This window comes from Gossypium hirsutum, chromosome A03, assembly GCF_007990345.1.
Source record: "Gossypium hirsutum isolate 1008001.06 chromosome A03, Gossypium_hirsutum_v2.1, whole genome shotgun sequence".
Taxonomy (NCBI): domain Eukaryota; kingdom Viridiplantae; phylum Streptophyta; class Magnoliopsida; order Malvales; family Malvaceae; genus Gossypium; species Gossypium hirsutum.
In genome coordinates, this window is record NC_053426.1 from 112,694,880 (window position 1) to 112,718,540 (window position 23,661).

Genomic DNA, 23,661 nt, shown 5'->3' on the forward strand with positions numbered 1-23,661 from the left:
AACAAAGGCAAAAGGCAACCACTAGTACATTAACCAAACATGAGAATATAAAATTAGTAGAAACAGTACCCATGTAATTCCAAATATATATTTTTAATTTCCCCATACAAGTCCCAACCTGCTGATGTATCTCAGTAATATATATATATGTGCGCGCGAGCAAGCGTATGACATAGATATATATATTTCAAAGGGGAATTAGACCCTCTTGATTTCAACAGTTTAGGTTTACTAAACATCATTCAATTATCTGTTACTATCTGGAAACTTTGCCTCGTAGGTTTGTGGTACCTGCAAACCACAATGTATTTTTATTTCAGGAATAAAAAGAGCGATGAAATTTAAAGCTAAAAAAGGAAATTATTTACCATGTATGTTGCCGTGATCATTTTTCCGGCGAACCATCTTCCATGTAAGTTCCGTTGCGCATTTATTGCGCCTTGGGCATCTTCAAATCGTAAGTATACAAAACCAGCACTTTTCCTGTTCAAGGAAGGAAAGAAGGTTTTCAGAAGGTTTTTCGATTTAAATAATCCTAGTTCAATCATTAACACTATTTTTCATCCAATTTTGTCATCAAATACACTCATGCAACTATTTCAATTACAGAAGCAAATCATTATGAACTCAATAAACATTCCTGATAGGAAGTAAATTTTGACACTAATGATGTTAATGACCAGACCAACATTTTTAAATCGAAAAAGAGGATTTTATTTTGAACTTTTTAAGTACAATGACTAATTCTCAAACTTTGCCATGCAAATTTAATCGCATATAAACATTCTTGAAATCAGATTTAGTGCGTATAGCAGCAGCAGGTCTAATTAGGAATTACCTGTCCACATAAATATGCTTCAATTTTCCGAATTTCGAACATTCTTCTTGAACATCTTCTTTGATATCCAAATCAAAATCGGGTTCAGTCTGTCACAAGAATATTACATGATAAGACAAATGAAGAAAAAAAACTCTATGCACTAGCTATGACACCAACCTCGAGACTTGGATCAAACATATTCTTCAACAATAGGCATTCGCTAGGGGTTCCAATTGTGTCGATAGTAGGGATGCCATTAGTAGGGATTTGTAGACCACCTGGAAGTCCAGGAATAGTAGGCATAGAAGCCTGTATGGTAGGAGAAACAAGGGGTTGCGCCGAAGGTGCAGCACCGAGGCCAGTGTTATTAACAGGCATGCCTACGGAGCCAGTAATACTGCAAATAAAGGAGAGATAAGTTTGTCAGCAAGACGATTTGTAAATAAAACAACTACAGGATTGATAGAGGCAAACCTTGAGGCAGTGCCACTGCGGTCCAACTTTGCCATGAGAAGTGCTCGAGATGATGAATTCAAAGACTGAAAATCATTAAGATTTGTCAGATTCCTAAACAAGTCAGGGAAAAAAATGCATGGCAAAGTGAACCAAAATCATTAAATACATATAAAGCTAGCAAATCGACGACAAATATGAGACATCCAAAGGGCATTCCCTACTATTTTAGCATTGGTTGGATATCATTCTTGAGACAGCCAAAGGGGAAATTCCTGTGTAAATGTCAATGTATGACAGTTTGAGGATGATTGTGCGAGCGTACATCTTAATAAGCATTGTCAACATTGGACTATGTTCTAAAGGTGGGATCGACAGAAACCATTCTTAGCCATCTGACACCTCTTTAGATGTGGGGGAAAGAGATAAAAGAGAATAAATAATACTCACCAAGCCACCTTCATCATCATCAAGATCATCAGCATTTGTCCCAACATCTTGCAATGGACCTTGATCAGTAACAGTTGAAACCTGAACAGAAGGAAAAAGGAAAATACATACATAACTAACAACTCTCATTCGTAACGCTGTACGGTGGCAGGGGAAAAAAATCCATAACTGTATTTAGGTCTAATCCTCTACTAGTCCCTGTACTCATCGCAACTTTGAAATTTAATCCCTCTACTTAAGAATGTGTAAATTTAGTACATGTAATTGTTTGATTTAAAAATTTCCAGCCTTCATGAAGGTGTTAAATATTGCTGTTAGAGTTTCAATACCAGCGATTGACATTGCCACATAGGGAATGATTTGGACAGTTTAATGTCCAATTGGACCATCGAAATAATAGAACTTCGTTCAGCTTTGTTTATATATGCATCTATCTAAGAAGCTGAGAAAGCTAGAGAAGAAATGAATGACAAGTTATTGCAAGGATTGGTTATTTTTGTACATCCAGCCAAACCAAGGGAACCAAAACCACAGATGTCAGAATTGGGGTCTTCAGGAACTGGTTTTAGAACAAACAGAACTTTTAGATTGCGTGGTGGTGCAGTTTAACAAAGATGGTGCTATGGAAGGTTTATTTAAATGCTTCAGAAGAAAGAAGTTGAATTAATGATTCATTCATTCAGAATGAGTAACCCTGTTAGCCTCCTTGTACTAAATTCAATTGCCCTAAAGTTTTGATTCTTTAAATTATCAACTGAACCAGTGGTTTCTACTTAATGAGATTCCATGGAGCATTCCCACAAACTTCATAAAGATAGCTAGTGAAATACTACAGTGGCTTGCAACTTTAACTAAAGGCCATGGCAGATTGCTTGAAGTCCAACCCCTTAGGTTGGATTTGGGGATTTTTAGTTTGCAACTTAGGGTTCAATGAGGTTGGACGGAGTTCAATTTGGGATTAGATTTCAATCGGATTTTAATTGGATTCCAAAGGGATTGTGGTTTGATCTCAGTATGGTTTGCACCTTAGGATTGATTTGGGGACTTTGGTTTCTGAAACCAGTATGGCTGGGTTTTGGGATTTTTGAATGTAACTTTTTTTTTTTTTAAGTTGTAAATTTTTAGCTATCTGTATTATTTGGATGTTAAACTATCCAAGTCCTACCCAATGTGGCAATGTCAATACCACGTACTACATTAATGAACAGCAATATGTAACACTGTCATTAATTGGACAAATTATTAAATCAAACAAGTACTAACTTTACACGTTTTTAAGTAGAGGGACTAATTTGCAAAGTTGTATTTAAGGTCCATGTAACAGCTGCTAAAAGAAAAGTCAAAAGGCAAGAGAATATAAAAGGTTGGATGTTTATAGAGTTATGCTCAATTTAGTTCAAAGTTGATGGTTAAAAAGAGGTAGGAGATTTATAGTTCAAATGAAACTATGGCATCGTCTACGCCTGGTTACCTTGATTACTCGACCTCCAATCTCCAGTTGTCCATTCAAATTCAATGCATTCTTAGCATCTTCCAGTCGGGCAAACTGCAAGAAGAACAATAATCTGATTACCTTCCCAGAACAGACACTATTAAGCACATCGGAAATAAGGCCATCTCCAACTTAGAATAGCCTAAGCATTTATAAACAGGTCAAAAAATTCGCTAAAGAAAAATCACAATAAATTTCTCACATTTCTTCACATGGTATTACCTGGACAAAACCAAAACCTTTAGAATGACCAGATTCATCAAGGGGCAACTGAACCAGCTCCACAGTACCAAAAGATTCAAAAACCTGAGCATTTTATACAAGATGGAAATGAGCAATATCAGTCCAGAAAAACCATAGGTGATCTCAAGGGAGTATCGTATAGTGATAGCACTTCAATATGAGGATTAGAGAGAAAATGGAATTTAAAACCTATAAAAGATCACTAAGAGCAACTACATTAACCAAAACTATCTCTAGAATAAGCAAACTAGCTAACCTTACATTAAAGAAATCAGGTGAAAAAGCATATTTAAGAATTCATTCCATATTGCTTACCAACCTACTTGATCACTCCAACCCCAATGAATGGTAATAGTTATTTTGGTCAAATAGATGCAAATGAATGTAAAACATAAAATCTAAAATCTCATCAGAAAGGGAGGGGGGGGCGCTTGAGTTTAAATCGTAAAAACTGGTCATGAACAACTTGGCAAAGAAACAAGAAAAGGGACATTAGTTCAGTTTATCTCAAGTCTTTTGAGATGGGCATTTTCTCCCTAAGTCACTGTTGCAACCAAGTCTTAAACCATATTTAAGAGTTTCAGTTTTCCATAGCTAACTACTTTGAAGCTCACAAGTTATTGCAAGGCATCTAATGCCATCTCCTTGATTAGAAGTTCTAAGACACATGAATGCCATGCCTAGATTTTGCCCTATTGTACCTTTTTGAATATTTCCTCCATAAATCTTTCATTTTAACTCTTCTTCAGTTAGATCAGCATGCTATCCAGTTCCTAAATAAAGATTCCAGATTACAACCCAAAACCTGAGTAATTAAAAATTAAGAGCATCCAAAACCAATAATTAGGATCCTATCTCAAACACTGAAGTGTACATTACTACACTCCCTACAATCTTACCTGACGAAGTTGATCTTCTGTAATGTTGAAATGTAGGTTGCCAACATACAACCTTCTCGCTCCACCAGCATGTGAACCTGTCTGTCCAGCTGCCACAGATGTAGTTGACTGAGCAAGATTCTTTTCAGCTTCTGATGGTTTCACCATCACTGGTTGACCAAGAAGAGGCTGGCCAGAGAGTGCTATTGCCATAGGGACTGACATTACATCATAGAACTCAACGTACCTGCATAGCCAAGTAAGCAAGAGATGTTTGAAACACAAACACATAAATATTTTTTAATAACAATAAAGAAGGCTTACACTAAGCAACAACAAAGTGGCACCTAAAACTTGCAAGTTAGTCATTAAGGTTTAGTATTATATACTTACGCAAATCCCTTCGAACGTCTTGAATTTCGATCCATTATGAGGCGAACATCTCGTACCTGAACATTGTGATTAATAAGCAGGCAAGGAAAGGAAAACACATCCATCATGAAGATACACTAACTTGTCAGTGTATTTATCTGAATCTGTCTATGCAAGTAATTATTCAAGTTTACTACTGAAAGAATCTGGGCATTTAACATTTATAATTAAAACTTTTGTTTAAAACAAAATCAACTGATTCTTTATAATCATCATTCTATGACTTAAACGTGATTTAAATAGTTTCAATCAGATTCCACATGGAAAGATCAGTAAACCAGTTTAAATATAAGATCAAAAGCAATTGGAATGCATGAATTATGACAATAAAATAATTGACTCCAGCTCCATGGAAACTAATAACTACAGAGACTTTCAGCACTACCTTCCGGCAATTAAGATCAACTTATATATCCTTCATACAGATTACAATTACTGACAAATCCCTCAAGACATGAATAAAATGGCAATTAAATGAAAATGAGTTTTGCAACATAGAAAGTTAAGAAATTTGGAGATGGGACAATGAAGTTAAAAATAGAGATCACCTTGCCAGCCCTAGAGAAGAACTCATAAATATCTCTTTCACTAGCCTTCAAGGTTATCTGTCAGGAATTGTTTACAAAATTTCTCATCAGTGTAGACAAGGAAAACCACCAGGGCCACAAAAAATGTGAACGATCAATACCTGATAAGCAAATACAGTTCTCTGATCCCTTTCTGGATCAACCTCAGCCTCTCCCCCATCTTCCTTTTTGTCTCTGTACCTCCTGGGAGGAGTAAAAACACAAAAAAGAAAGCCGTTCAATTGTTGAAGAGGAACTAGTCACAAGTTACAAAGATGCTCAAGAAATGGTGAAGATGAGTGGGAAAGAGAAAAGTGTTTCTGCTTCTTGAAAGTAAAGAAATATCTCAAACCTACGTTTCATGCAATCACTGCCAAAAAAATAACAAAAACAGAATAGGAAAAAATTCCAGAAGGGCATCAATTTTTTCTCTCCAACATGCATAAAAATGCCAAACCCTTGTTACATGGTCCTGCAGGGAACTACACAAAGTCAACATTACTCCTTGACTCTATAACATCAAAATCAAACATAACACAATAGAAGAAAACGCTATGGTTACCTAAAACCTAAAACTTCAAGACAACATTTTAATAATTATATCCTGCAAAAATAAAAAGGAAAAGAAAAAGGGATGGCCAATCTGGTTTCCACAGAACATGAAGATGAACTGCTTCTTTAAAGCTTAAGCAAAGCCCATCACAACCTCACCAGCATTTCTGCAACAGAATAGATAAGATTAAGCAGCTCGTTTTTCGAAGGAGGATAACGGAAATCATAACATGATATCACTGCCCCAGTCAAAACCTCCAAGATTGGAACTCCTTTCTTGAAATGCAAGCTTTCAAATATAGTCTAGCAAGAAACATTGAAAACCCATGAAGTGAGTTTCCAGTGACTGGCCCAATTGCCAGAAAGACCATCTGAGCATTGCTCTAGCACATCTGCGAGTTCCCAGAATCTAATGTTCAATATTCAGAATTTAGAAGACTGAATAAATAGCACAACTATACTAAACTTAAGAGCTTTAGAAAAACTAAAAAACTAATTCAGATAAAGTATAAAACCCGTTAGACAAGGGAGATTTATACTTCCAAGGAAACAGCTGGTAGAGCGTATCAATGGCAGAGAAAAGCTTGATAATCTAGATCTTCTACATGGTCACACATCAAGACGGTTGTGGTGCTGAATAGGTCTGACATATAGCAATGCCAACTTTCAGAGAGATCAAGGGAAGCAGGACACGAAGAACAGAGAGAAAATATCCATATCACATTGGCTCACTAGAACAAGAGAGCTTGCATGGAATGAACTAATAAACTATCTCTTCACGCGCCAAGAATAACCCATCGCAACATCCATCTACAACTCAATGAAGAAACTTGCTATCCTCAAAGTTTAAATCTCTCAAACATAACCGACTTTCTAACAGCAGGGGTAAAGAAGAAGAAATTGCACCTAGTAACCGATTTATTTACATGTCATAATGTCATATAAAATCATCATCAAATCACCCTATCAATGCACGACTATAAATAATTACCATTTCAGTCACCCCTATTCCATATTACATTTGCAACTAGGAAAAAAGGTAAATGTAAGTAAAGATCTCCCCAAGATCCTATTTCTTATTTCTAGGTACTAATTACTACAATCACATAAGCATCAGCTCAACAATAATTTCCTTGATATACCAAAAATTGCAATCAGCATAAGATAGCCAGCCTCAACATCCAGTGGGTGGCATTTTTGACAGTGTGCAGCATTCTAAAACAAATCCTAGCTAACTATAATAGTATATGCAATTTTTGACCTTTTCATTGTTATAGATGCAATAAAATATCTTTTGAATAAATTCAGTCCTAAGAAAATAACACAATGTCCTTACAAATTTAAGTTCCAAGCAAATGGTTATTGTTAACCTTTTTCTCACCAATAAGGGATAACTGTTCAAGCAAACAGAGAATGTCAATCTAGGCCTTTTTTACTCAAGATCAGCATGTAAAAAGTACAATCCAAGATGAAGCCATGTTGCATCTGAACCAGTACATATGAGTACTGATTCAATAAAGATCAAAATATACAATACAGAGTACACACTAATATAGAAACAGGTAATCTACCTGTTAAAGTTACTGATAAAATATGAACAACATAAAATAATAATATGTATCAAACTAACATTTATAGTTATGTATTACAGCAATTCTCAAGACAAACATGCACAAAGAAGCCAAAAGCTAAATAAATGGAAGTGATAATAAAATGCACAGATACCTGCTCTCTCGGTCTCGATCCCTTGGTTCTCTCTCCTTTTCTCTTTCTCTAAACTCCCGGTCACGACTCATCTCTCGTTCTCTTTCTGATTGACTCCTGCTTCTACTTGACCGCTCTCTCTCCCTTTCCCTTCCCCTTTCCCTGTCCCTCTCACGATCACGCTCTTTCCTATCTCGTTCGCGCTCCTTCTCTTTATCTCTCCCATTCCTCTCCTCCTTGTCCCTGTCTTTGACTCTATCTTCTCTGCTACTCCTGTGCCTATCCTTCTCACCATCTCTAGACTGTGACCTGTGACGAGAAGAACTTCGTTCCTTATGCCGGGCATGATCATACAATGATTCCTCTCGTGATTTTGAACGTTTGGAATAACTTCGATAATCATCGTAATCATCGACTCTCTCCTCCCTCTTATGCTTTGAACTCCCACTTCGACTCTTCTCTTCAGACTTAACATTATCAACTCTACCATTACCATCTTCCTTCTTCGCCTTTTGATGCTCAGGATTTTCAACCGTCTTTTCTAAATACTCATATTCATCAAAATCCATATTTACTCACTTAAAAGCTGCAATCAACAGACAAAATCCAAGAATTTAAACACAATAGGATTACCGAACTGAAACATCAAAGAAACTAATCAACTCAACAACTTTTAGTAGATTAACCTAGAATTCGCTCTAATTCGAAACTAAAACTTAGTTTTCCCATTGAGTAACCACTAAAACCAAAAAAAATAAAAAAAGCTTATCCAAATCCAAATTCAAAGATTTACTTTCTTGTTCATCGTAATTTCTTCGCAGTGAAAAAGGAATTGTTAAAGCTTTGAAAATGAAATTTAAGAAATTACCTTTCGAAACAAAGCTCAACATCAAACGCGACCAATTAGAGATTTTTCTTTTCTTCTTTTTCAAGTGTCAGTGGCAGTGCTACGTACCGCTAGGGCTCGCTACAGTGTGTGAACTTTAGTAATTCATGGTTAACTCGAATTATCGGATCAAAAAGAGAGCGGGTCAGTTTTCTGGAACCGAGTTTGGATCACATTTAAATTGGGCTTTTCCTATGAATGGTGAAAACATTTAACTAAACTATACCAATGGGATTAAACTATTAGTAAGTTTATGTTTTGATCACTTAACTTTAAAAAATTATAAAATAGTCATTGAACTATTTAAAAATTTTTACTTAAGTCACTAAGCTGTTAAAAGCATTGTTGTATGACCTTTTCTATTCGCATTGTCTACACCAATCGAAAATTTTTCTTCCTCTTCTCTTCTATAGTTCCTTTTTTTTTATTAAACAACTTTGAACGTCACAAATATGTTGACCAAAATCCAAACGGCTTCTTCTTTGATCTCCGACAACTTTTTTTACTTAAGTCACTAAGCTGTTAAAAGCATTGTTGTATGACCTTTTCTATTCGCATTGTCTACACCAATCGAAAATTTTTCTTCCTCTTCTCTTCTATAGTTCTTTTTTTATTATTATTAAACAACTTTGAACATCACAAATATGTTGACCAAAATCTAAACGGCTTCTTCTTTGATCTCCGACACAAATCGTCAGATCAACTTAGATGTAAGGTATGTTCTTTTACTGGTTGATGGGTATTGATCCACTGCACCTATCGTTGAATCATTGCTTGGAGCTCACTAGTAAAAAAAAAACCTTAACAATCCAATAACTCATATAGAAACTTTCAAATAGTTTAATGATCCAAATGAAAATTTCCGAATAGTTTAATAACCATTTTATAACTTTTTTGAAGTTAAGTGATCAAAACGTAAATTTACTAATAGTTTAGTGACATTGAGTGTGATTTACTCAAGAGATATTTACCTCTTATGTTTCAAAACGATGAAAATACTTGTCAAGTCCTTCTATTATAAGGGTTGAATCAAATTAACCATCTATTATTAAATGGATCAATTTTATATATGTACTATTAAGAAAATCAAATAAAACCAAATTGTAATAGAAAAAATATTTATTGTTTAAAAAATAACATGAAATTTTTTTCATCTCCAATTCAACCCTAAACAAAAGATTTTATTTACATATCCTCGAAAAGCTTTCAAAATCTTAGCTCTATTAAACAATAAATTATGTTCAATTATGTTGAAATAATTGTGAATGTTGACAAATTTTAGCCTATGGATTTAGGGTTTAAATTGTATTTTTTAAACAATAAATATTAACTCTATTACAATTTAACTTTCAAATTCAATATTTATATCGAATTTAAGGTTTGAATTTAAAATTTAAGAATTATATTGAATTTATATCAAATTTCACATCTTGATCCCGAATTTCAAGAATAAAATTTATATTCAGATAAAATTATTAATAGTCACTGATAAACCTTTTATTATTTTTTATTTCATGGATGATAGAAATTCATATTGTTGTCCATTAACCGAACATGAAATTTAATATCCACCTGTGCGTATAAAATATTCACCCATACTCAACCAAATGTGAAGCCCAAATTGTTTGTTTCCTCTTATTACTACAAAACAAGTAACAAAGAAGGTTGCTGTTCTTTAAATCCCTCTATTATAAACACCCCATCAAATTCATCCCTCTATTATTAAATAAATTATACCATTAAAAAATCCAAATAAAATTAACATTTACCCTTTCTTTTTCTAAAATATCATTTTTTATTTATGAGAGTTAATATTTATAAAATTGTAAATGAAATCTTTTATTTAAAATTAAAATAACTTTTGTAAATGTTAACTCTGTTACAATTTGAACTTATTTGATTCTTTTCAATAATATAGGGACTAAATTGATTGATTTAATGATAGAAGGACTAACTTGATCCAATCTCAGACCTCCAAAGTGTATTTTCTTCACTTCACCATATCATACAAATACAATGGTGAAGAGATGCATGCATATCATTGCTGATATAAAATAACAGTGCAGGGACTTATGTCATGTTTTAACCTCAAATATTCACCCACTATATATAGATAGATAGATACTCCAAATTGTTTGTTTCCTCTTATTATTACAGAACAAGTAACAAAAGAAACGTATTTTCTTCCCAAATTCACCATATCATCCAAATACAATGGTGAGATGCATATGCATATCAATGCTGATACAATAAAACATCAATTTCTCTAATAATAATAATAAATAAATAAGATCTTCTCTTTTCTCCATCAAAACTGCATTTGCCATTTGCTATTTGAGGCAACAACACAAAAATGGTATGGCATTATCTCCTACAAGCTTAGTTTGACTATGGATTTCTATTTGAAGTACTACCGTACCTGTCTTGTCCAGCCATATTGCTGTCCGGCTTTCGGTCACCATCAAATTGTGAGCCACGAGTATTCTGATTAGCTCCATTTCCATTCATGCCACGATTTCTTAAGGATGCATACCTGTTTCCCTCGTTGCTCATGGGTGCATCCGGTGTTTGCTTGCCAGATGAATTTGCTGTCGAACCGCTAAATATCCCAAAGCTCAGTGAGTTATTAGAGGGAGGCTTTGAAGATTCGTTCTCAACTTGCTTCGTGTGTTGCACCGAGGATGTAGCATTCATGTTTTGGGGTGGTTGCCGTTGTTGATATGGGAACTGGGGTGCTGACCTAACTGTCTCTCTTGTATTCTGGCCCATATTTTGTGGTGGCTGTCGTGGCGTATTTTGGAACCAGGATTCTGACCTGACTGACTCTCTTGTATTCTGGCCCATATTTTGAGGTGGTTTCCGTGGTGGATTTTGGAACCAGGGTTCTGACCTGACTGACTCTCTTGTATCCTGGCCCATATTTTGAGGTGGTTGCCGTGGTGGATTTTGGAACCAGGGTTCTGACCTGACTGACTCTCTTGTACTCTGGCCCATATTAGGTTGTTCCCGTCGTGGATACGGGAATTGAGGATTGGACGGATTCCTCGGTTCACTCCTTTTGTATCTGTTGTGGATCTCAGGGGATGTATCTGGAAGACAGGATTGAGAAGTATTTGATCCAGTAGATTCATCCCGCATTTGCGTCGGCGAATACATAGGCAGCTCATCTTCATCTGAAAGCATAGTATCTTCAGACTCTGAGCCAGATTCAGTAGATTCATCATTAGGCAGCATGGGACTTTGGTTATCAGTAGCTGATTCAGTAGAAGTTTCAACCTTTGATTTTTTTCCACCACCTTTCTTCGTCGGGCCAAATTTGACATGCTTGACTATCACATAAGCATTTGTTTTCTCCACCTTCGGCCCACTTTCCACAACACATACATCTTCAATCTGAATAATTAATAATAAAAGGTTCGGAATCAAAAGTCCATGTGATGATACACTAAGAAAAATAAAGTGTAGGAATGAGAGATACCAAGTTAGTGAGACGAGACAAAATTCCTCCCAGATCCTCGACTTCGTGCTCCTTACCCTGCCCCATGGCCATACACTATTGGAGAACAACGAAGTGCACCCGTTAATATTCATCAGAGTTCCAAACCATAACAGCACCACAAAGATAAAAGTGGCTATAAAGCTTAATCACTACCCAATTCGGCCTAGTCATGCACCATTAAAACACATTATAAAATAATAAGAATATATATCACTGTACTTAAATCATTAGTCCTTTATAAAGAAATAGAAGTACCTTTACTCGGTAACCTCGTTCCATTAATCGAATAACATTTTCTGCTTTCAACTTTAGGTCGTTTTCTGCCTGCAGAAGAATAAATTCGTCATGGTTCCCATCTCAGCTTCAGCTTTGCACAATTAACATCTGATGGATATGCATGGTTCAAACTTTCAAAAACTTTTATAGAAAATCTATATTTGTTGAAGATTTCAGTTGAAGATTAAAAAACAGCTTCAATTCATGTATCGGGCATCAACAGTTCAGAAAAGCCATGGATAAATACTAATACATGAAAAATTAGTCAAATTACACCAAAAACAAGAATGCCCCTATTATTTACACCCATGACGCAGGTTATTGGAGTGAACACCAGTACTTCTAGACCAAGAGCTGGGGGTTTAATTCGATCAATTTTAATCCTGTGCTTTTTGAATTTTGAAATTTCAATCCTAACCAAAATGGTAGCAGTTCAATCTCCATTCATCTCGTACTATGCTTATAATCCCCCTCTCCAATTTGATCATTTCAGTCACTATACTTTTCAAAATGTTAAATTTTAGTCTTGACTCAAATAGTAAGTGTTAAATCTATGTGGACATAACAAGCTAACATTGTATTACACATATGATAATATTTGTGTTGCATAAGATTTTTGAAGTAGCAGAATTTAACAACTACCATTTGGATCAGGACCAAAATTTGAAAATACGAAGTATAAGTACCAAAGTGACCAAATTAGATTATAAAGACTAAATCTGCAACTTAAACATAACACAAGGGCTAATAGCAGAATTTGACCTAAACAATTTAATCAAGTGCTCTTGCCAACAGTCACTATGTTGGTCGGCATTAAAACGTATTTTTGTTTCTAATATCATTAGCACTATTGTTGATTGATGTTTCACAACAAGGTTTCAAGATGTATGACTATTCAATGAACAATAAGAAAAAGAACTTACTATTTTCCCAGTGAACCGAATTTTGCACACTCCTTTCTTTATTGTCTCCCCTGCCTACAGACAAATAAAATTATTTTTAAAAAAACGTATAGCTAACATTGTCTAGAAAACAAGCAGGTCCATGCAAAGACAAAATCACAAAATTACTTGCCATGAATTATGATGGTAGGTTCATTAACAGAAAAACAAATAATCAATTATGATGGTTGCTAAATGCATAGACAAAAACGAAAACAAATTTGCTATTTCATCTTGAGCTAAATAAACTTGAATCACACAAGTTACCTTGTTTTTAGCAATTTCCTTTTCCTTTTGACGTCGTTGGTACATTTCCTTATTATAGTCCATCAGCCTACAAACAGGCGGGTTAACCATTTTCTGAACCTACAAAAGTAATAGAACTTCTATTAGATACCAAACAAGACAAAAAACTCTCACATAGCATGATGAAATAAAAGGAATGGAGAGAATGTTCAGATGCCAAACGGAAAAGAACCTAAAAGTAATGCATTTTTTACCTCGACAAGATCGAGACCTTTCTTCTTTGCCTGTTGCAATGCTTCTTGAATTGAGACAACGGAATGCTGACCTACAATTTCATAAATCATAACCCAAATTATAACAGAAAATGACTATCATAAAATCATTTAAGACAATTCAATTCCATTCTTCTATCTCGTCTTCACTTCGGTTTCAAGTGTATCTAATCCTAAATCCTAACCTAATTGTAAGTTCACATTGCTATAAGCTTAATACAGGCATATGGATAAGACCCGTTATTTTACTCAACAACATATAACAATGACTGTCCCGTACCGTCTTCCGTCACCAATCTTACAACACTAGCAGTGATTTGCTTATTTAAACGTGGCTTTTCCTTGCCTGACTCAGCCTTCTTGTTCTTAATAGCCTGAAATAATCAAACACGTCATCAAATTAACCCCTCACCCTTAACACTCTAAATTCAAAAAAACTAATTACAAAATATTAGAATCAAAATACCCTTTTAAGTTATCAATCAAATAAAATAAGGGTTAATTGCACCAGACATCCCCAAAACTAAGAGCCAAATTCTGAATTGATCCCGAAACTTCAAAACATTCAAATTAAATCCTCAAGCTAATATATCACTTAGACGTCAGCTTTGGCGTTAAATAGCAGCTTGAATTTGATATAAATTCCTTTATAAGCAACATATTGGATTAATAAAAACTCTTAAATTTTAAAATGTACGGTATGACCGGAGTGAAAGGATACATTAAGCTACTGGAACATTTTGAATTTTACGACTAATTTAGAATTTGACCTGTAATCTAATCGCGTCCGGTGCAATTAACCCAATAAAAATCATCAAAAACAAACAATGACACCTAGATTCAAGGGTTTTAAAACACTAAATTAACTAAAAGTTAATATAATTTTTCGAAGTTACCTGAACTGGGGCAGCAAAAGATCTAACATTGCTGTAAAAATACGAGGGCTTATCTTCAATACTGCAAAAAGGTTTCTCCAAAACACGGATCCTCGTTTGATGAAGAGAGGAAGTAAAGGGGGCTTGAAAGTAAAATCTCCTGTATTGATTCGATATAAGTTGAAGCTTAGATTGATTGATTCTACGCCAAAACGCCATGTTTCTTAGTTTTAATGTACCCAAAAAAATGGCATTCTTTTGGGAGCAATGCTTCGTGTTTTCGATAGAGAGAGCAAAAATGAACCTCCAAAAAGAAAAAGAAAAACCCTAGATTCTGTGGGTTTTTCTCAACACGACGATGGCTTCACAGAATAAAAAGTGATTTCAACTACGCAATTTCAATGAGCCTCGAAAGCATTGGGCTTCGAGTTTCGACCCGGTTCACAGCCATTTTGGGTTTTATTTTAATCTTTTTTATGGGCGTGAATGTATTTTATGGCCCAAGTACCTATAAACCATATAATGAAAATTTATTTTAATTTAATTATAATATAAATATTGGTATTTTAATATGTTTTGCCCAAATCCCAAACCCCCGATTAAGCAGATTTTGTTTCTTTTGAAAAGTGGATGCAAGTCAAGGTGAGGTAGGTTTTTTCTTTTAAATAATGAATATGGAATAGTTATGGTAATTACTTGTCTTCACTCTAATCTACTTTACTATATAAAATTACTATTTTATCATTGTATTTGTATATATAAATTATTAAAATGGTAAAAATGTAAGAACATAATATAGAAAAAAAATCCATATATTTTATGTTTAAATATTTTTTTTGAATAATTATGTTTAAATATTTACTTGACTTTAAAAAAGATTGAAAAGATTAAAAATAAATAGCACAAATTAAATTAAAATGGAACGAGGTGGGGTGGGGATGATTGTATCCAACATCCATAGATATGGTAGTAATTTTCAATATTATGCATCCATAATGTAATTGGATGAGTGGTGAAGCAGAACGTGCCAATTAGGGAACAATGGTGAATTTAACAATATTTACCTTCGCCCCACTCCATTGTCATCCTTAGTTTTGCCAACTAGATATTAGATTAGTGTTAGGGGCAATGTCAGAAAATTGATTTAGGGGCAGAGATCAATCATAATTTTTTTAGAGCCAAAGTGCAAATTTGCTATTATTCTAACTTGTAATTTTTTAAAATTTAAAAAAGACTACAGGGTAATTTTATCATTTTGGGAGACAAGGCCACCGCCTCTTGCTTAGTGTAATCATTGATGATGCAAATTTTGAAAGTTACGAGTTTGAGTGAACTTAAATGTTTAACAGCTTCCTAATCCAAGCGTATAATACTAATTAGACCCACTTTTGGGAGAGACTCAGGATTAGATTTTTTATTCTAGGCTCGACTAAACCTGGTTCATTTTATTGTTTAAAAACATAATAATTAATATTTATATAAATAAATTTAGATATAGGTTTGTTATTTTTTAAATAAAAATTATTATTATTATTATTAGAATTGATTGAATTAAATTCAAATTTAAAATTTTTTTAAAATCAAATACTCATAGTTCCTCTCCGACTCTTAAATAAAAAGATAATACGCTTCAATATACTCAAACTCACATCCTCTTAACTATACCAATTAAACTAAAATTCAATCTTACAAATTCTAAAATTATATTATGTTTTTTCAATCTTCCATATCAAATGTAAAAAAAGACGGTCCAATATGGCATGAATGTTGCATAACATAAACTAAGCACAATATTGTTTTAAGAGACATGACATCGTTCAATGTTATGATTTAACATTATCTTAATTGTCCCTATCTGTTTTCTAGTTTTTGAGATAAGGCCTCAATGACATGACTGCATGATCTTTTCTGCATGTTTCAGAATATTATTTTATATATATATCTTTGATTATATATGGACCCTTCATTCATGGGATATATCTTCTTATCGTAAGGTTTGTAAGATTTGGCATCTGGTTTTAATAATGACTTGCTACCCTCCGCAATTTTGACCATATATAAGAAGTCGGCCAAACTCTTAAGAGGTGATATTGTTTTTTATTGTGGTTTATTTTTCTATTTTGTGAAGAGTTCTAGTGTTTAATATTATTTGAAAAAGTGACGGATTCAATAGAGTGAGAATGCATGGTTGAAATGAACCATATGTAGTGTACAACCACATACAAAGGAAATGTGAGCAATTACTCTTGGTCGGCTTTGAGTCTTTGTCCTACAACATATAAGGGACACTCGTGGATAGGGGCAAAGCTATTTATTATTGAAAACTTAGCATTTGGAGGGGCTACACTATTATTTTACCATATATTAGCTTAAGATTTTATAATTTATTGGGATTTAAAGAAATAAATTTTCAATTTAGGGGTGGCCCCTGCTTGTGAAAGCTCTTCACAGAATTGAGAGACAAAACCTCGAGTAATGATAATACTAATTCATTGAGGTGTTTATTATCCTTAAATAGACGAAACTTCGAAAACTTATTCTAGAGGAGTCAACCTCCATCCCCCTCTATAATGTGCACATATATTTGGATTAAAGTACTTAAGAGATCCCTATAATACAGAAATTTATCAAATTAATCCATGTACTATTAAAATTAATCAAATAAATTTAAATTTAGTAAAATTAACATTTACTATATAAAAAATAATTCACCCATATCTCAACCTTACTATTTAATGAAATCCTTGACCACAACATTGAGTAGTTATATTATTCATATCTATTTGTACTATTTTGCATTTATGAAGGAAAGAACAAGTTGGGCTTCGTGTAGGACCCCAATCGAATTGAGAGCCTGAATTAAATTCCAAGCTGTTGGGCTTTCATTTTTTGTTTTATTTTTTTCTCACTTCATAATTTCATATTATTATCCAATCTTATTTATTTTCGGGGTACAATTATCCAAAATTTGTGTGCCACTTGTTTAGACAGTGGAGCTAGAAATTTTTTGAATGATCGGAATTAAATTATATGGTTTTACAATAGTAAAAATTCAGTTTTATTATTTTAATAGTCTACATCATTATAATATTTAAAGGATTCAGTCAAATTTTTACTATTTTTAGAGGGGTCAAAGTACAATTTTATCATTACTAATCTAAAATTTGATAAATTATAAAGGACCTTGTCCATGCCCCTTGGCTCCACCACTGAATTTAAATTTTATTTGATAATTTTTTTTTTCAAAAATCGTTTTTTTTAATTTTATTTAAAAATTTACATTATTTTAATGGTTTTAATATTTTATGAAAAAAGATTGAAGTTTATGAATACTTAACAATAACATAAGGGTTGGATGTAGTGGTAAAATTAATGATTTTGAATTGGATTGGATTGGTCATTTGAATAAATTATTAAAAAATAAAAATAGAGAATTAATTCAAATTTCGACTCTTAGTCCAATAGGTTTGTTTGGTTTAATTGAACAAATTATTAAAAAATAAAAATATTAAAATAGAGAAAATCAATTTAACATCCGGCTCAATTAATTCGCAAGTCAACCATCCAATCGTTTATTTCAAACTAGTATGTTGATTAATTTCTAATCCGACTAATTCAATCGACCTATCTGATCTAGTTTCGAAAACAATGATTCACATTTAAAATTTTCGATTAAAAAATGAAATAAGCATTAAGAATCAAAATAAATAACATTGACATACTTAGCCCCTATAATTATGATTTTAGGTAAATTGAATAAAGTAAAAAAAAAGTGAAATCCATTTTCTAATAAATTACGATACTTAGCAAACAGCTAGATAGACATTGAACAAAATTAGAAACACATCCAATCAAATAGATTGGACCGTCCTTTTTAATGTATTTAATTTTAATTTTATTTTACATGTTAGGTGAAGGGACAAATCTCTTTTCTTTCTTTCTCTTTTTTCCTTTTATCCAAACATTGTCTCTATCACTCTCCCAATTTTTTCCTCTCCATGCAATTCACGATACAATTCTGTTATATAAATTCAAAATAAGCAATAAAATAAAATAATTATGTAATATTATTTTCAACATATATTAATAATTTGTAATAATTGAAATGTGACACATTCGGGGAAGGTCTTTTCCAAATGTGATGAATCATCAAATCAGCATTAATTACAAACTATAATATAAATATAAATTTGATAGAAACATTTATAATTGAAAAAATATATTGCTTTCTTATTTTTAACAATATTCCCGCTATTACGATAGTCTATAAGCTAAATTAACTCCTGTTTTACGGTCCAGTTTAGGATTCATAGTTACTCGTTTTAATAATGTCATCTCTAGTATTCGAATTTAGATTCTCTTTTTAAGGGTGTAACGTATCTTACCATTACATTCAACCACTTATTGATTAAATTAAGAAGAATTTATCGAGTTTATCTTTTAGTATTATAATTAAAATATATTTGGAATCATATTATAATAGTTATTGAGAGAACTCATTAGAGATATTCATAGATCGGCAACTTTAACTTTTATATATATATATATTTATCCTAAATCAATTTAGCCCATTTTGTTATTTGAAGACAGTAAAAAATATGAAAAGTTTATATTGATATTTATGTAATTTTATAATTAAATTTAAATATTTTTTTTTATTTTTCAAATAATAAGATAAGTTATTTTGGCAACCTTAACAAGTAGGGCTCGAGCTCGAATATGATTTTTCTTAATCGAGTCTCAATCATACATAATGAAATTTGGAATTTAAGATAAAATAATATTAATGACAATCCACATATAATTTACGCAAAGCGATATCAAAGTTCCAAGATTTAACATTGTTACCGAATTTCAGACTTATTGAAGGTTAGTCTTTAAAAATGACTTGCATGAAATAATTTAAGAATGGGTATATCAAAACACTTTTTATGCAAATTATATTAACTCGTGCAACTAATCGTTAACCTTGGATCTCTCATAACTAGTGGAATCGATTTTCAGTTGGGTTAATTTTGATTAGGTCAATTCGAGTTTATAAATTTTAAAGTCCTTTCTTAGGATTGTGTCAGTTCTTAAGTTCATGTCGTATAAGATCTAGGTCATTATAGATTCGGGTCATTCTAATATGAGGTTCAAATCATTACAAAATTAATCATCGACGATACTTCATGTTAGGATCATTTTGGTTTCAAACTGTTTCAAAATTGAATCATTAGATTCGAGCTAAATTCTCGTTCAAATCAATTCAAGTTCATGTTAAACAAGTTTAAGTGGTTAACTTCTTCGTTATCAAATCTTTAAATCATTATAATTCACGTTTAACATCATATATCAGCAAAACTCAGAAGAGGTAAATAAATCAATAACAAAGCTCTACAAATTTACCTTCCAACAAGACACAAATACAATAAATGAAAGTTAAATGAACTCGAAATTTAAATTATTAATTTTTATAATCAAATCAGGTTAGATTAGAACTATTATTTTAACACCACAAACCATTATAAAGTTATACAAAGTTCATAAAAACATGACAATTTACCTGCCAACAAGACAAAATACAAGAAATGAAAGTGAAATGACAATATGACTATTTGTTTCCAAGTTTGAAATGTTATTGCATTTGTATTTTCCTTTTGTACTTTGAAATGTAAATATTCTTTATTTTTTAAGCAAATGCAATGAATATACATCATGAACATGGCTTTATCTTCATCCACAAGAAATGGTACCGAATACTTTTCATTTGCCATTTCCTCTAAATTTCTCACATTTTCTAACACAAAACACAAAAATATTAATAATAAAAAAGCTTTTGCACAATAAATTTTAGCTCGATTGGTATCAGTTTTATTGTTAGTGCAAGAGTGTGTAAATTTGAGTGCATTGAAACACGTTATACTCTTATTTAATAGTTGAGAAGAGCTATGAGTAAACCGATTCATGGTGTAACTATCCACTCAAGCCCAAATGCCTTGAAATTTGGAAGTGTTTGGGTAAAAATATTAGGTTCAAAAAATGAGTTTAGACAAAAAAAAATAGGTTTGTTTAAAATACGGGTCAGACTCGAGCTTGAACTTTCAAGACCCAAGCCTGGCCCGACCTAGACCATTTTTAAGTTTATAATACTTTATGTTATGTTATAAAAATTATGTAATTTAGAACACATTAAAAAAAACTTGTACTAAATATATAATGTTATTTTAATGTAAACATTAAAATTATGTTAATATGACTATACAAAAAATTTCAATAAATAAAGAATGTATAAAATTATTAAATATTAAAATAATATAATATAAATAATTTTAAAAAAAATTAAAAATAATATGGACTAGCCTAAAATAAACTTGAGTTAATTTTTTACAAATATGGACGAGTATAGATAAAAATTTAGGCTCATATTTCGGTTTGGGATGGGCTTGAGCAAACATAAAATATATTAATATCATACTTAGACCCGAACCGACCTGATTCATAAATACTTTTACTATGAGTGATTCTAGGCATCGTACAAAAAACAAAAACTATAAATCAAGATGCTAAACTCAAATTAAAAAAAAAAGTAAATGAAATATAAATAAATAAAAATACCTTTTTATTTCTCTGTTAGAAACATTTGACGTGCACTTCACCCTACTGTCTTAATATGGATGCAGAAATTATTGTCTTGGTCTGGTACTCTTTGTCCTTGCTATTTACTTTTTCCAATGGTTAAATTTAGTTTTAAGTCCCTGTAGTTACACGTAAGTTGCAAATGTAACTAATTTAGTCTTTTTTTTCAAATTTCGAAACTTTAATATTTATTTAAATAATAGAAATTAAATCCATTAAGTTAAATTTTATTATTAATATTATAGTTACGTATAATGAGAAATTTAATTTCTAATATTTGTTTTTTTTCAGTTTAATCATAATTCTTTTTTTATCACTTTGATCCTTAATTTTTAGAATTAAGTCCATTAAAATTTTAATGGCACTTATGTTGCAATTCGTGTTACCTACATATATTTCATAAAAAAAATTAAAAAGATAAAAAAATTCAAAAAAGTTTATAAAAATTAAAAAACATATTTCATCAAGAATGTATTATGCATAAACTATCTCTTCAATATCTTTAAAATTTTAATAATTTAACTAACTTTTTTTTTATAATGGACTAAATTTAAATGCTGATGAACAAAACGATAAAAAGAAAACTAAAATCGAAATGACAAAAACGAATAAACTTTAAGAGCTAAATCCGTGATTACGCCCTCTTTTCATATAAAATTATTACTTTATTTTTCATAATAAAAAATATTTTTAGGAAATTCTCTTTTGAAATATGAAAATTTTGGGCTCAAGAGTAAAATAAAGAACCTGTATAAACTATCTTTTAATTTTTTTTAATCACGTCATTATGAATTTTTTTAAAAATTTATCACTAAACTAATTAAAATTGTTATTTTTATCTATTTTCATAATTGCACTAACATGAATGTGACATGACAGTTGAAAAATTAGTTAGTACAATTAATTGAAATGAAAAAAAAACAGAAAAAAAAAACAATCTCCATCGATGCAATTAACGGAAATGGACCGAAAAAATAATTTCGATTAATTGAGGATTAAAAAAAAAACCATATTCGTAATTTTGTGTGTTTTTCTTGGGCATTGAAACAAAGACCCAAAAGAACTTGTACGTTTTCAAAACCATGGTTGAAAACGTTACGTAAATTACATGTATTTTGTATTTCAACATTCTCTCAATACTTTTTAAATTGAGACTTAAATCAAAATCAAAACTAGTATATTATTTATTTATCTAAGTAAAAATAAAATATTTTATATAATTTAAAAAAAAATAGTTATTCAACAATGATCATTGATAGAGTGGTAAATAAATTATGTTTAAATCGTGTTAATAGGAGTTCAATATTTGAATATATTAAAATTTAGTTGTTTTATTTAAAAATTATATAAAAGTATGAAAATATAGAAACACCGTTATAAGTATATATATGCAATGAAAATAAAAACAATGGGGTAATAATTGAATTATAAATTATTAAAGGATCAAAAAGTAATTTCGTTATTATATTGAATTATAGTATTAAAAATTTTCAAAGGATGATAAAAGCAATTTTACGATTTTGAGGTGAGTAGACGGGCTTTTGTATTTGCTCATATTTCTTTAATTTACTTGGTGATTGAAAACTTTAATTTTGGGACACAACAATGGAGTGTAATATTTTGAGATAATATAATATTTGAATTTTGAGTTTGGTAACTACACTTGCTTTGGTATTTTGAGATTTATTTTGGTCTTTAAATGTGGATTTTATCAATATTTGATGATGTGACTAATGTTATCAAACATGATTAGATTGGTAGGTCGGATCGATCAAATTGAGAACTAACCGATATACTAATTTGAATAAAGGGGTTGAACTGATTGAATTGGAAACAACTCGAAATCGATAAAGATTGAAAATTGAGACAAAAACCAGATATTGAGTAGGTTGAATCAATTTAATACTTTTAAATTTTTTATGATTTTTTAATTATTTATTTAATTATTATTGGTCTAACAGTTGAACTGATCAAACTAATGAATCAGAAATTAGTTGTTTGATCGGTTCAACTACTTGTTCGGTTATTAAAACATTATATGTGACATTCAAATATTGTACCAACTCATCAGCTAGGATTATATATATTAATTTTTAAGTAATGATGTGGTATAATCTTAAAGTGTCATGTTATCAAACATTTATGTTTTTCAAATTCAAAGATCAAGATGTATCTAGTTGTCAAGTTTAGGTACCAAAGTAGATTAAAAAAAATTAAAGGTACCAATTTGAACTTAGTTGCCAAAAATTATATTATCCCAAATATTTTACATCAATATGGTTTTTGTTGAGATAAAGGTTTAATTCTAATTTTAGTCCCTTTACAATATTGGAATTCAAGAATTTAATTTCTCCATTACAATTTTGCATAACTGTATCCCTCTATTTAGTAATGTTATTTGCGGGTTCAAATTAATAATATCGTTAACTGTTGTGGTTATAACAATAGGATATATATT

General features: G+C 31.5%; 2 protein-coding genes across 2 annotated transcripts; both read right to left on the bottom strand.

The window, feature by feature from the left end:
• Positions 1-29: 29 nt before the first annotated feature.
• On the bottom strand, positions 30-8,655 carry LOC107927943 (RNA-binding protein 39). The gene is made up of 14 exons (XM_016859076.2): positions 8,459-8,655; positions 7,612-8,176; positions 5,457-5,538; positions 5,317-5,373; positions 4,730-4,785; positions 4,358-4,583; positions 3,438-3,521; positions 3,195-3,269; positions 1,724-1,804; positions 1,295-1,359; positions 998-1,217; positions 839-927; positions 369-483; positions 30-291 (listed from the first exon to the last, which is right to left on the bottom strand). The coding sequence occupies exons 2-14, from the start codon at positions 8,157-8,159 to the stop codon at positions 247-249; spliced, it is 1,743 nt and encodes a 580-aa protein (XP_016714565.2). The 5' UTR covers positions 8,160-8,176; positions 8,459-8,655; the 3' UTR covers positions 30-246.
• Positions 8,656-10,554: 1,899 nt separating this feature from the next.
• Positions 10,555-14,958, bottom strand: LOC107927992 (translation initiation factor IF3-1, mitochondrial). The gene is made up of 8 exons (XM_016859141.2): positions 14,607-14,958; positions 13,991-14,084; positions 13,693-13,763; positions 13,460-13,558; positions 13,175-13,228; positions 12,231-12,299; positions 11,955-12,029; positions 10,555-11,869 (listed from the first exon to the last, which is right to left on the bottom strand). The coding sequence occupies exons 1-8, from the start codon at positions 14,802-14,804 to the stop codon at positions 10,865-10,867; spliced, it is 1,665 nt and encodes a 554-aa protein (XP_016714630.1). The 5' UTR covers positions 14,805-14,958; the 3' UTR covers positions 10,555-10,864.
• Between the last annotated feature and the right edge of the window lie 8,703 nt (positions 14,959-23,661).

Excerpts from the sequence above, each read along its gene's own strand:
- LOC107927943 (XM_016859076.2), bottom strand. The coding sequence starts at position 8,159 with ATGGATTTTGATGAATATGAGTATTTAGAAAAGACGGTTGAAAATCCT. Across the intron at positions 4,584-4,729 it reads AGACGTTCGAAGGGATTTGC|GTACGTTGAGTTCTATGATG; the intron begins GTAAGTATATAA and ends TTGGCTATGCAG. Across the intron at positions 1,805-3,194 it reads TTGGAGGTCGAGTAATCAAG|GTTTCAACTGTTACTGATCA; the intron begins GTAACCAGGCGT and ends CCTTCTGTTCAG.
- LOC107927992 (XM_016859141.2), bottom strand. The coding sequence starts at position 14,804 with ATGGCGTTTTGGCGTAGAATCAATCAATCTAAGCTTCAACTTATATCG. Across the intron at positions 14,085-14,606 it reads CTTTTGCTGCCCCAGTTCAG|GCTATTAAGAACAAGAAGGC; the intron begins GTAACTTCGAAA and ends TGATTATTTCAG. Across the intron at positions 13,229-13,459 it reads AGGAAATTGCTAAAAACAAG|GCAGGGGAGACAATAAAGAA; the intron begins GTAACTTGTGTG and ends ATTTGTCTGTAG.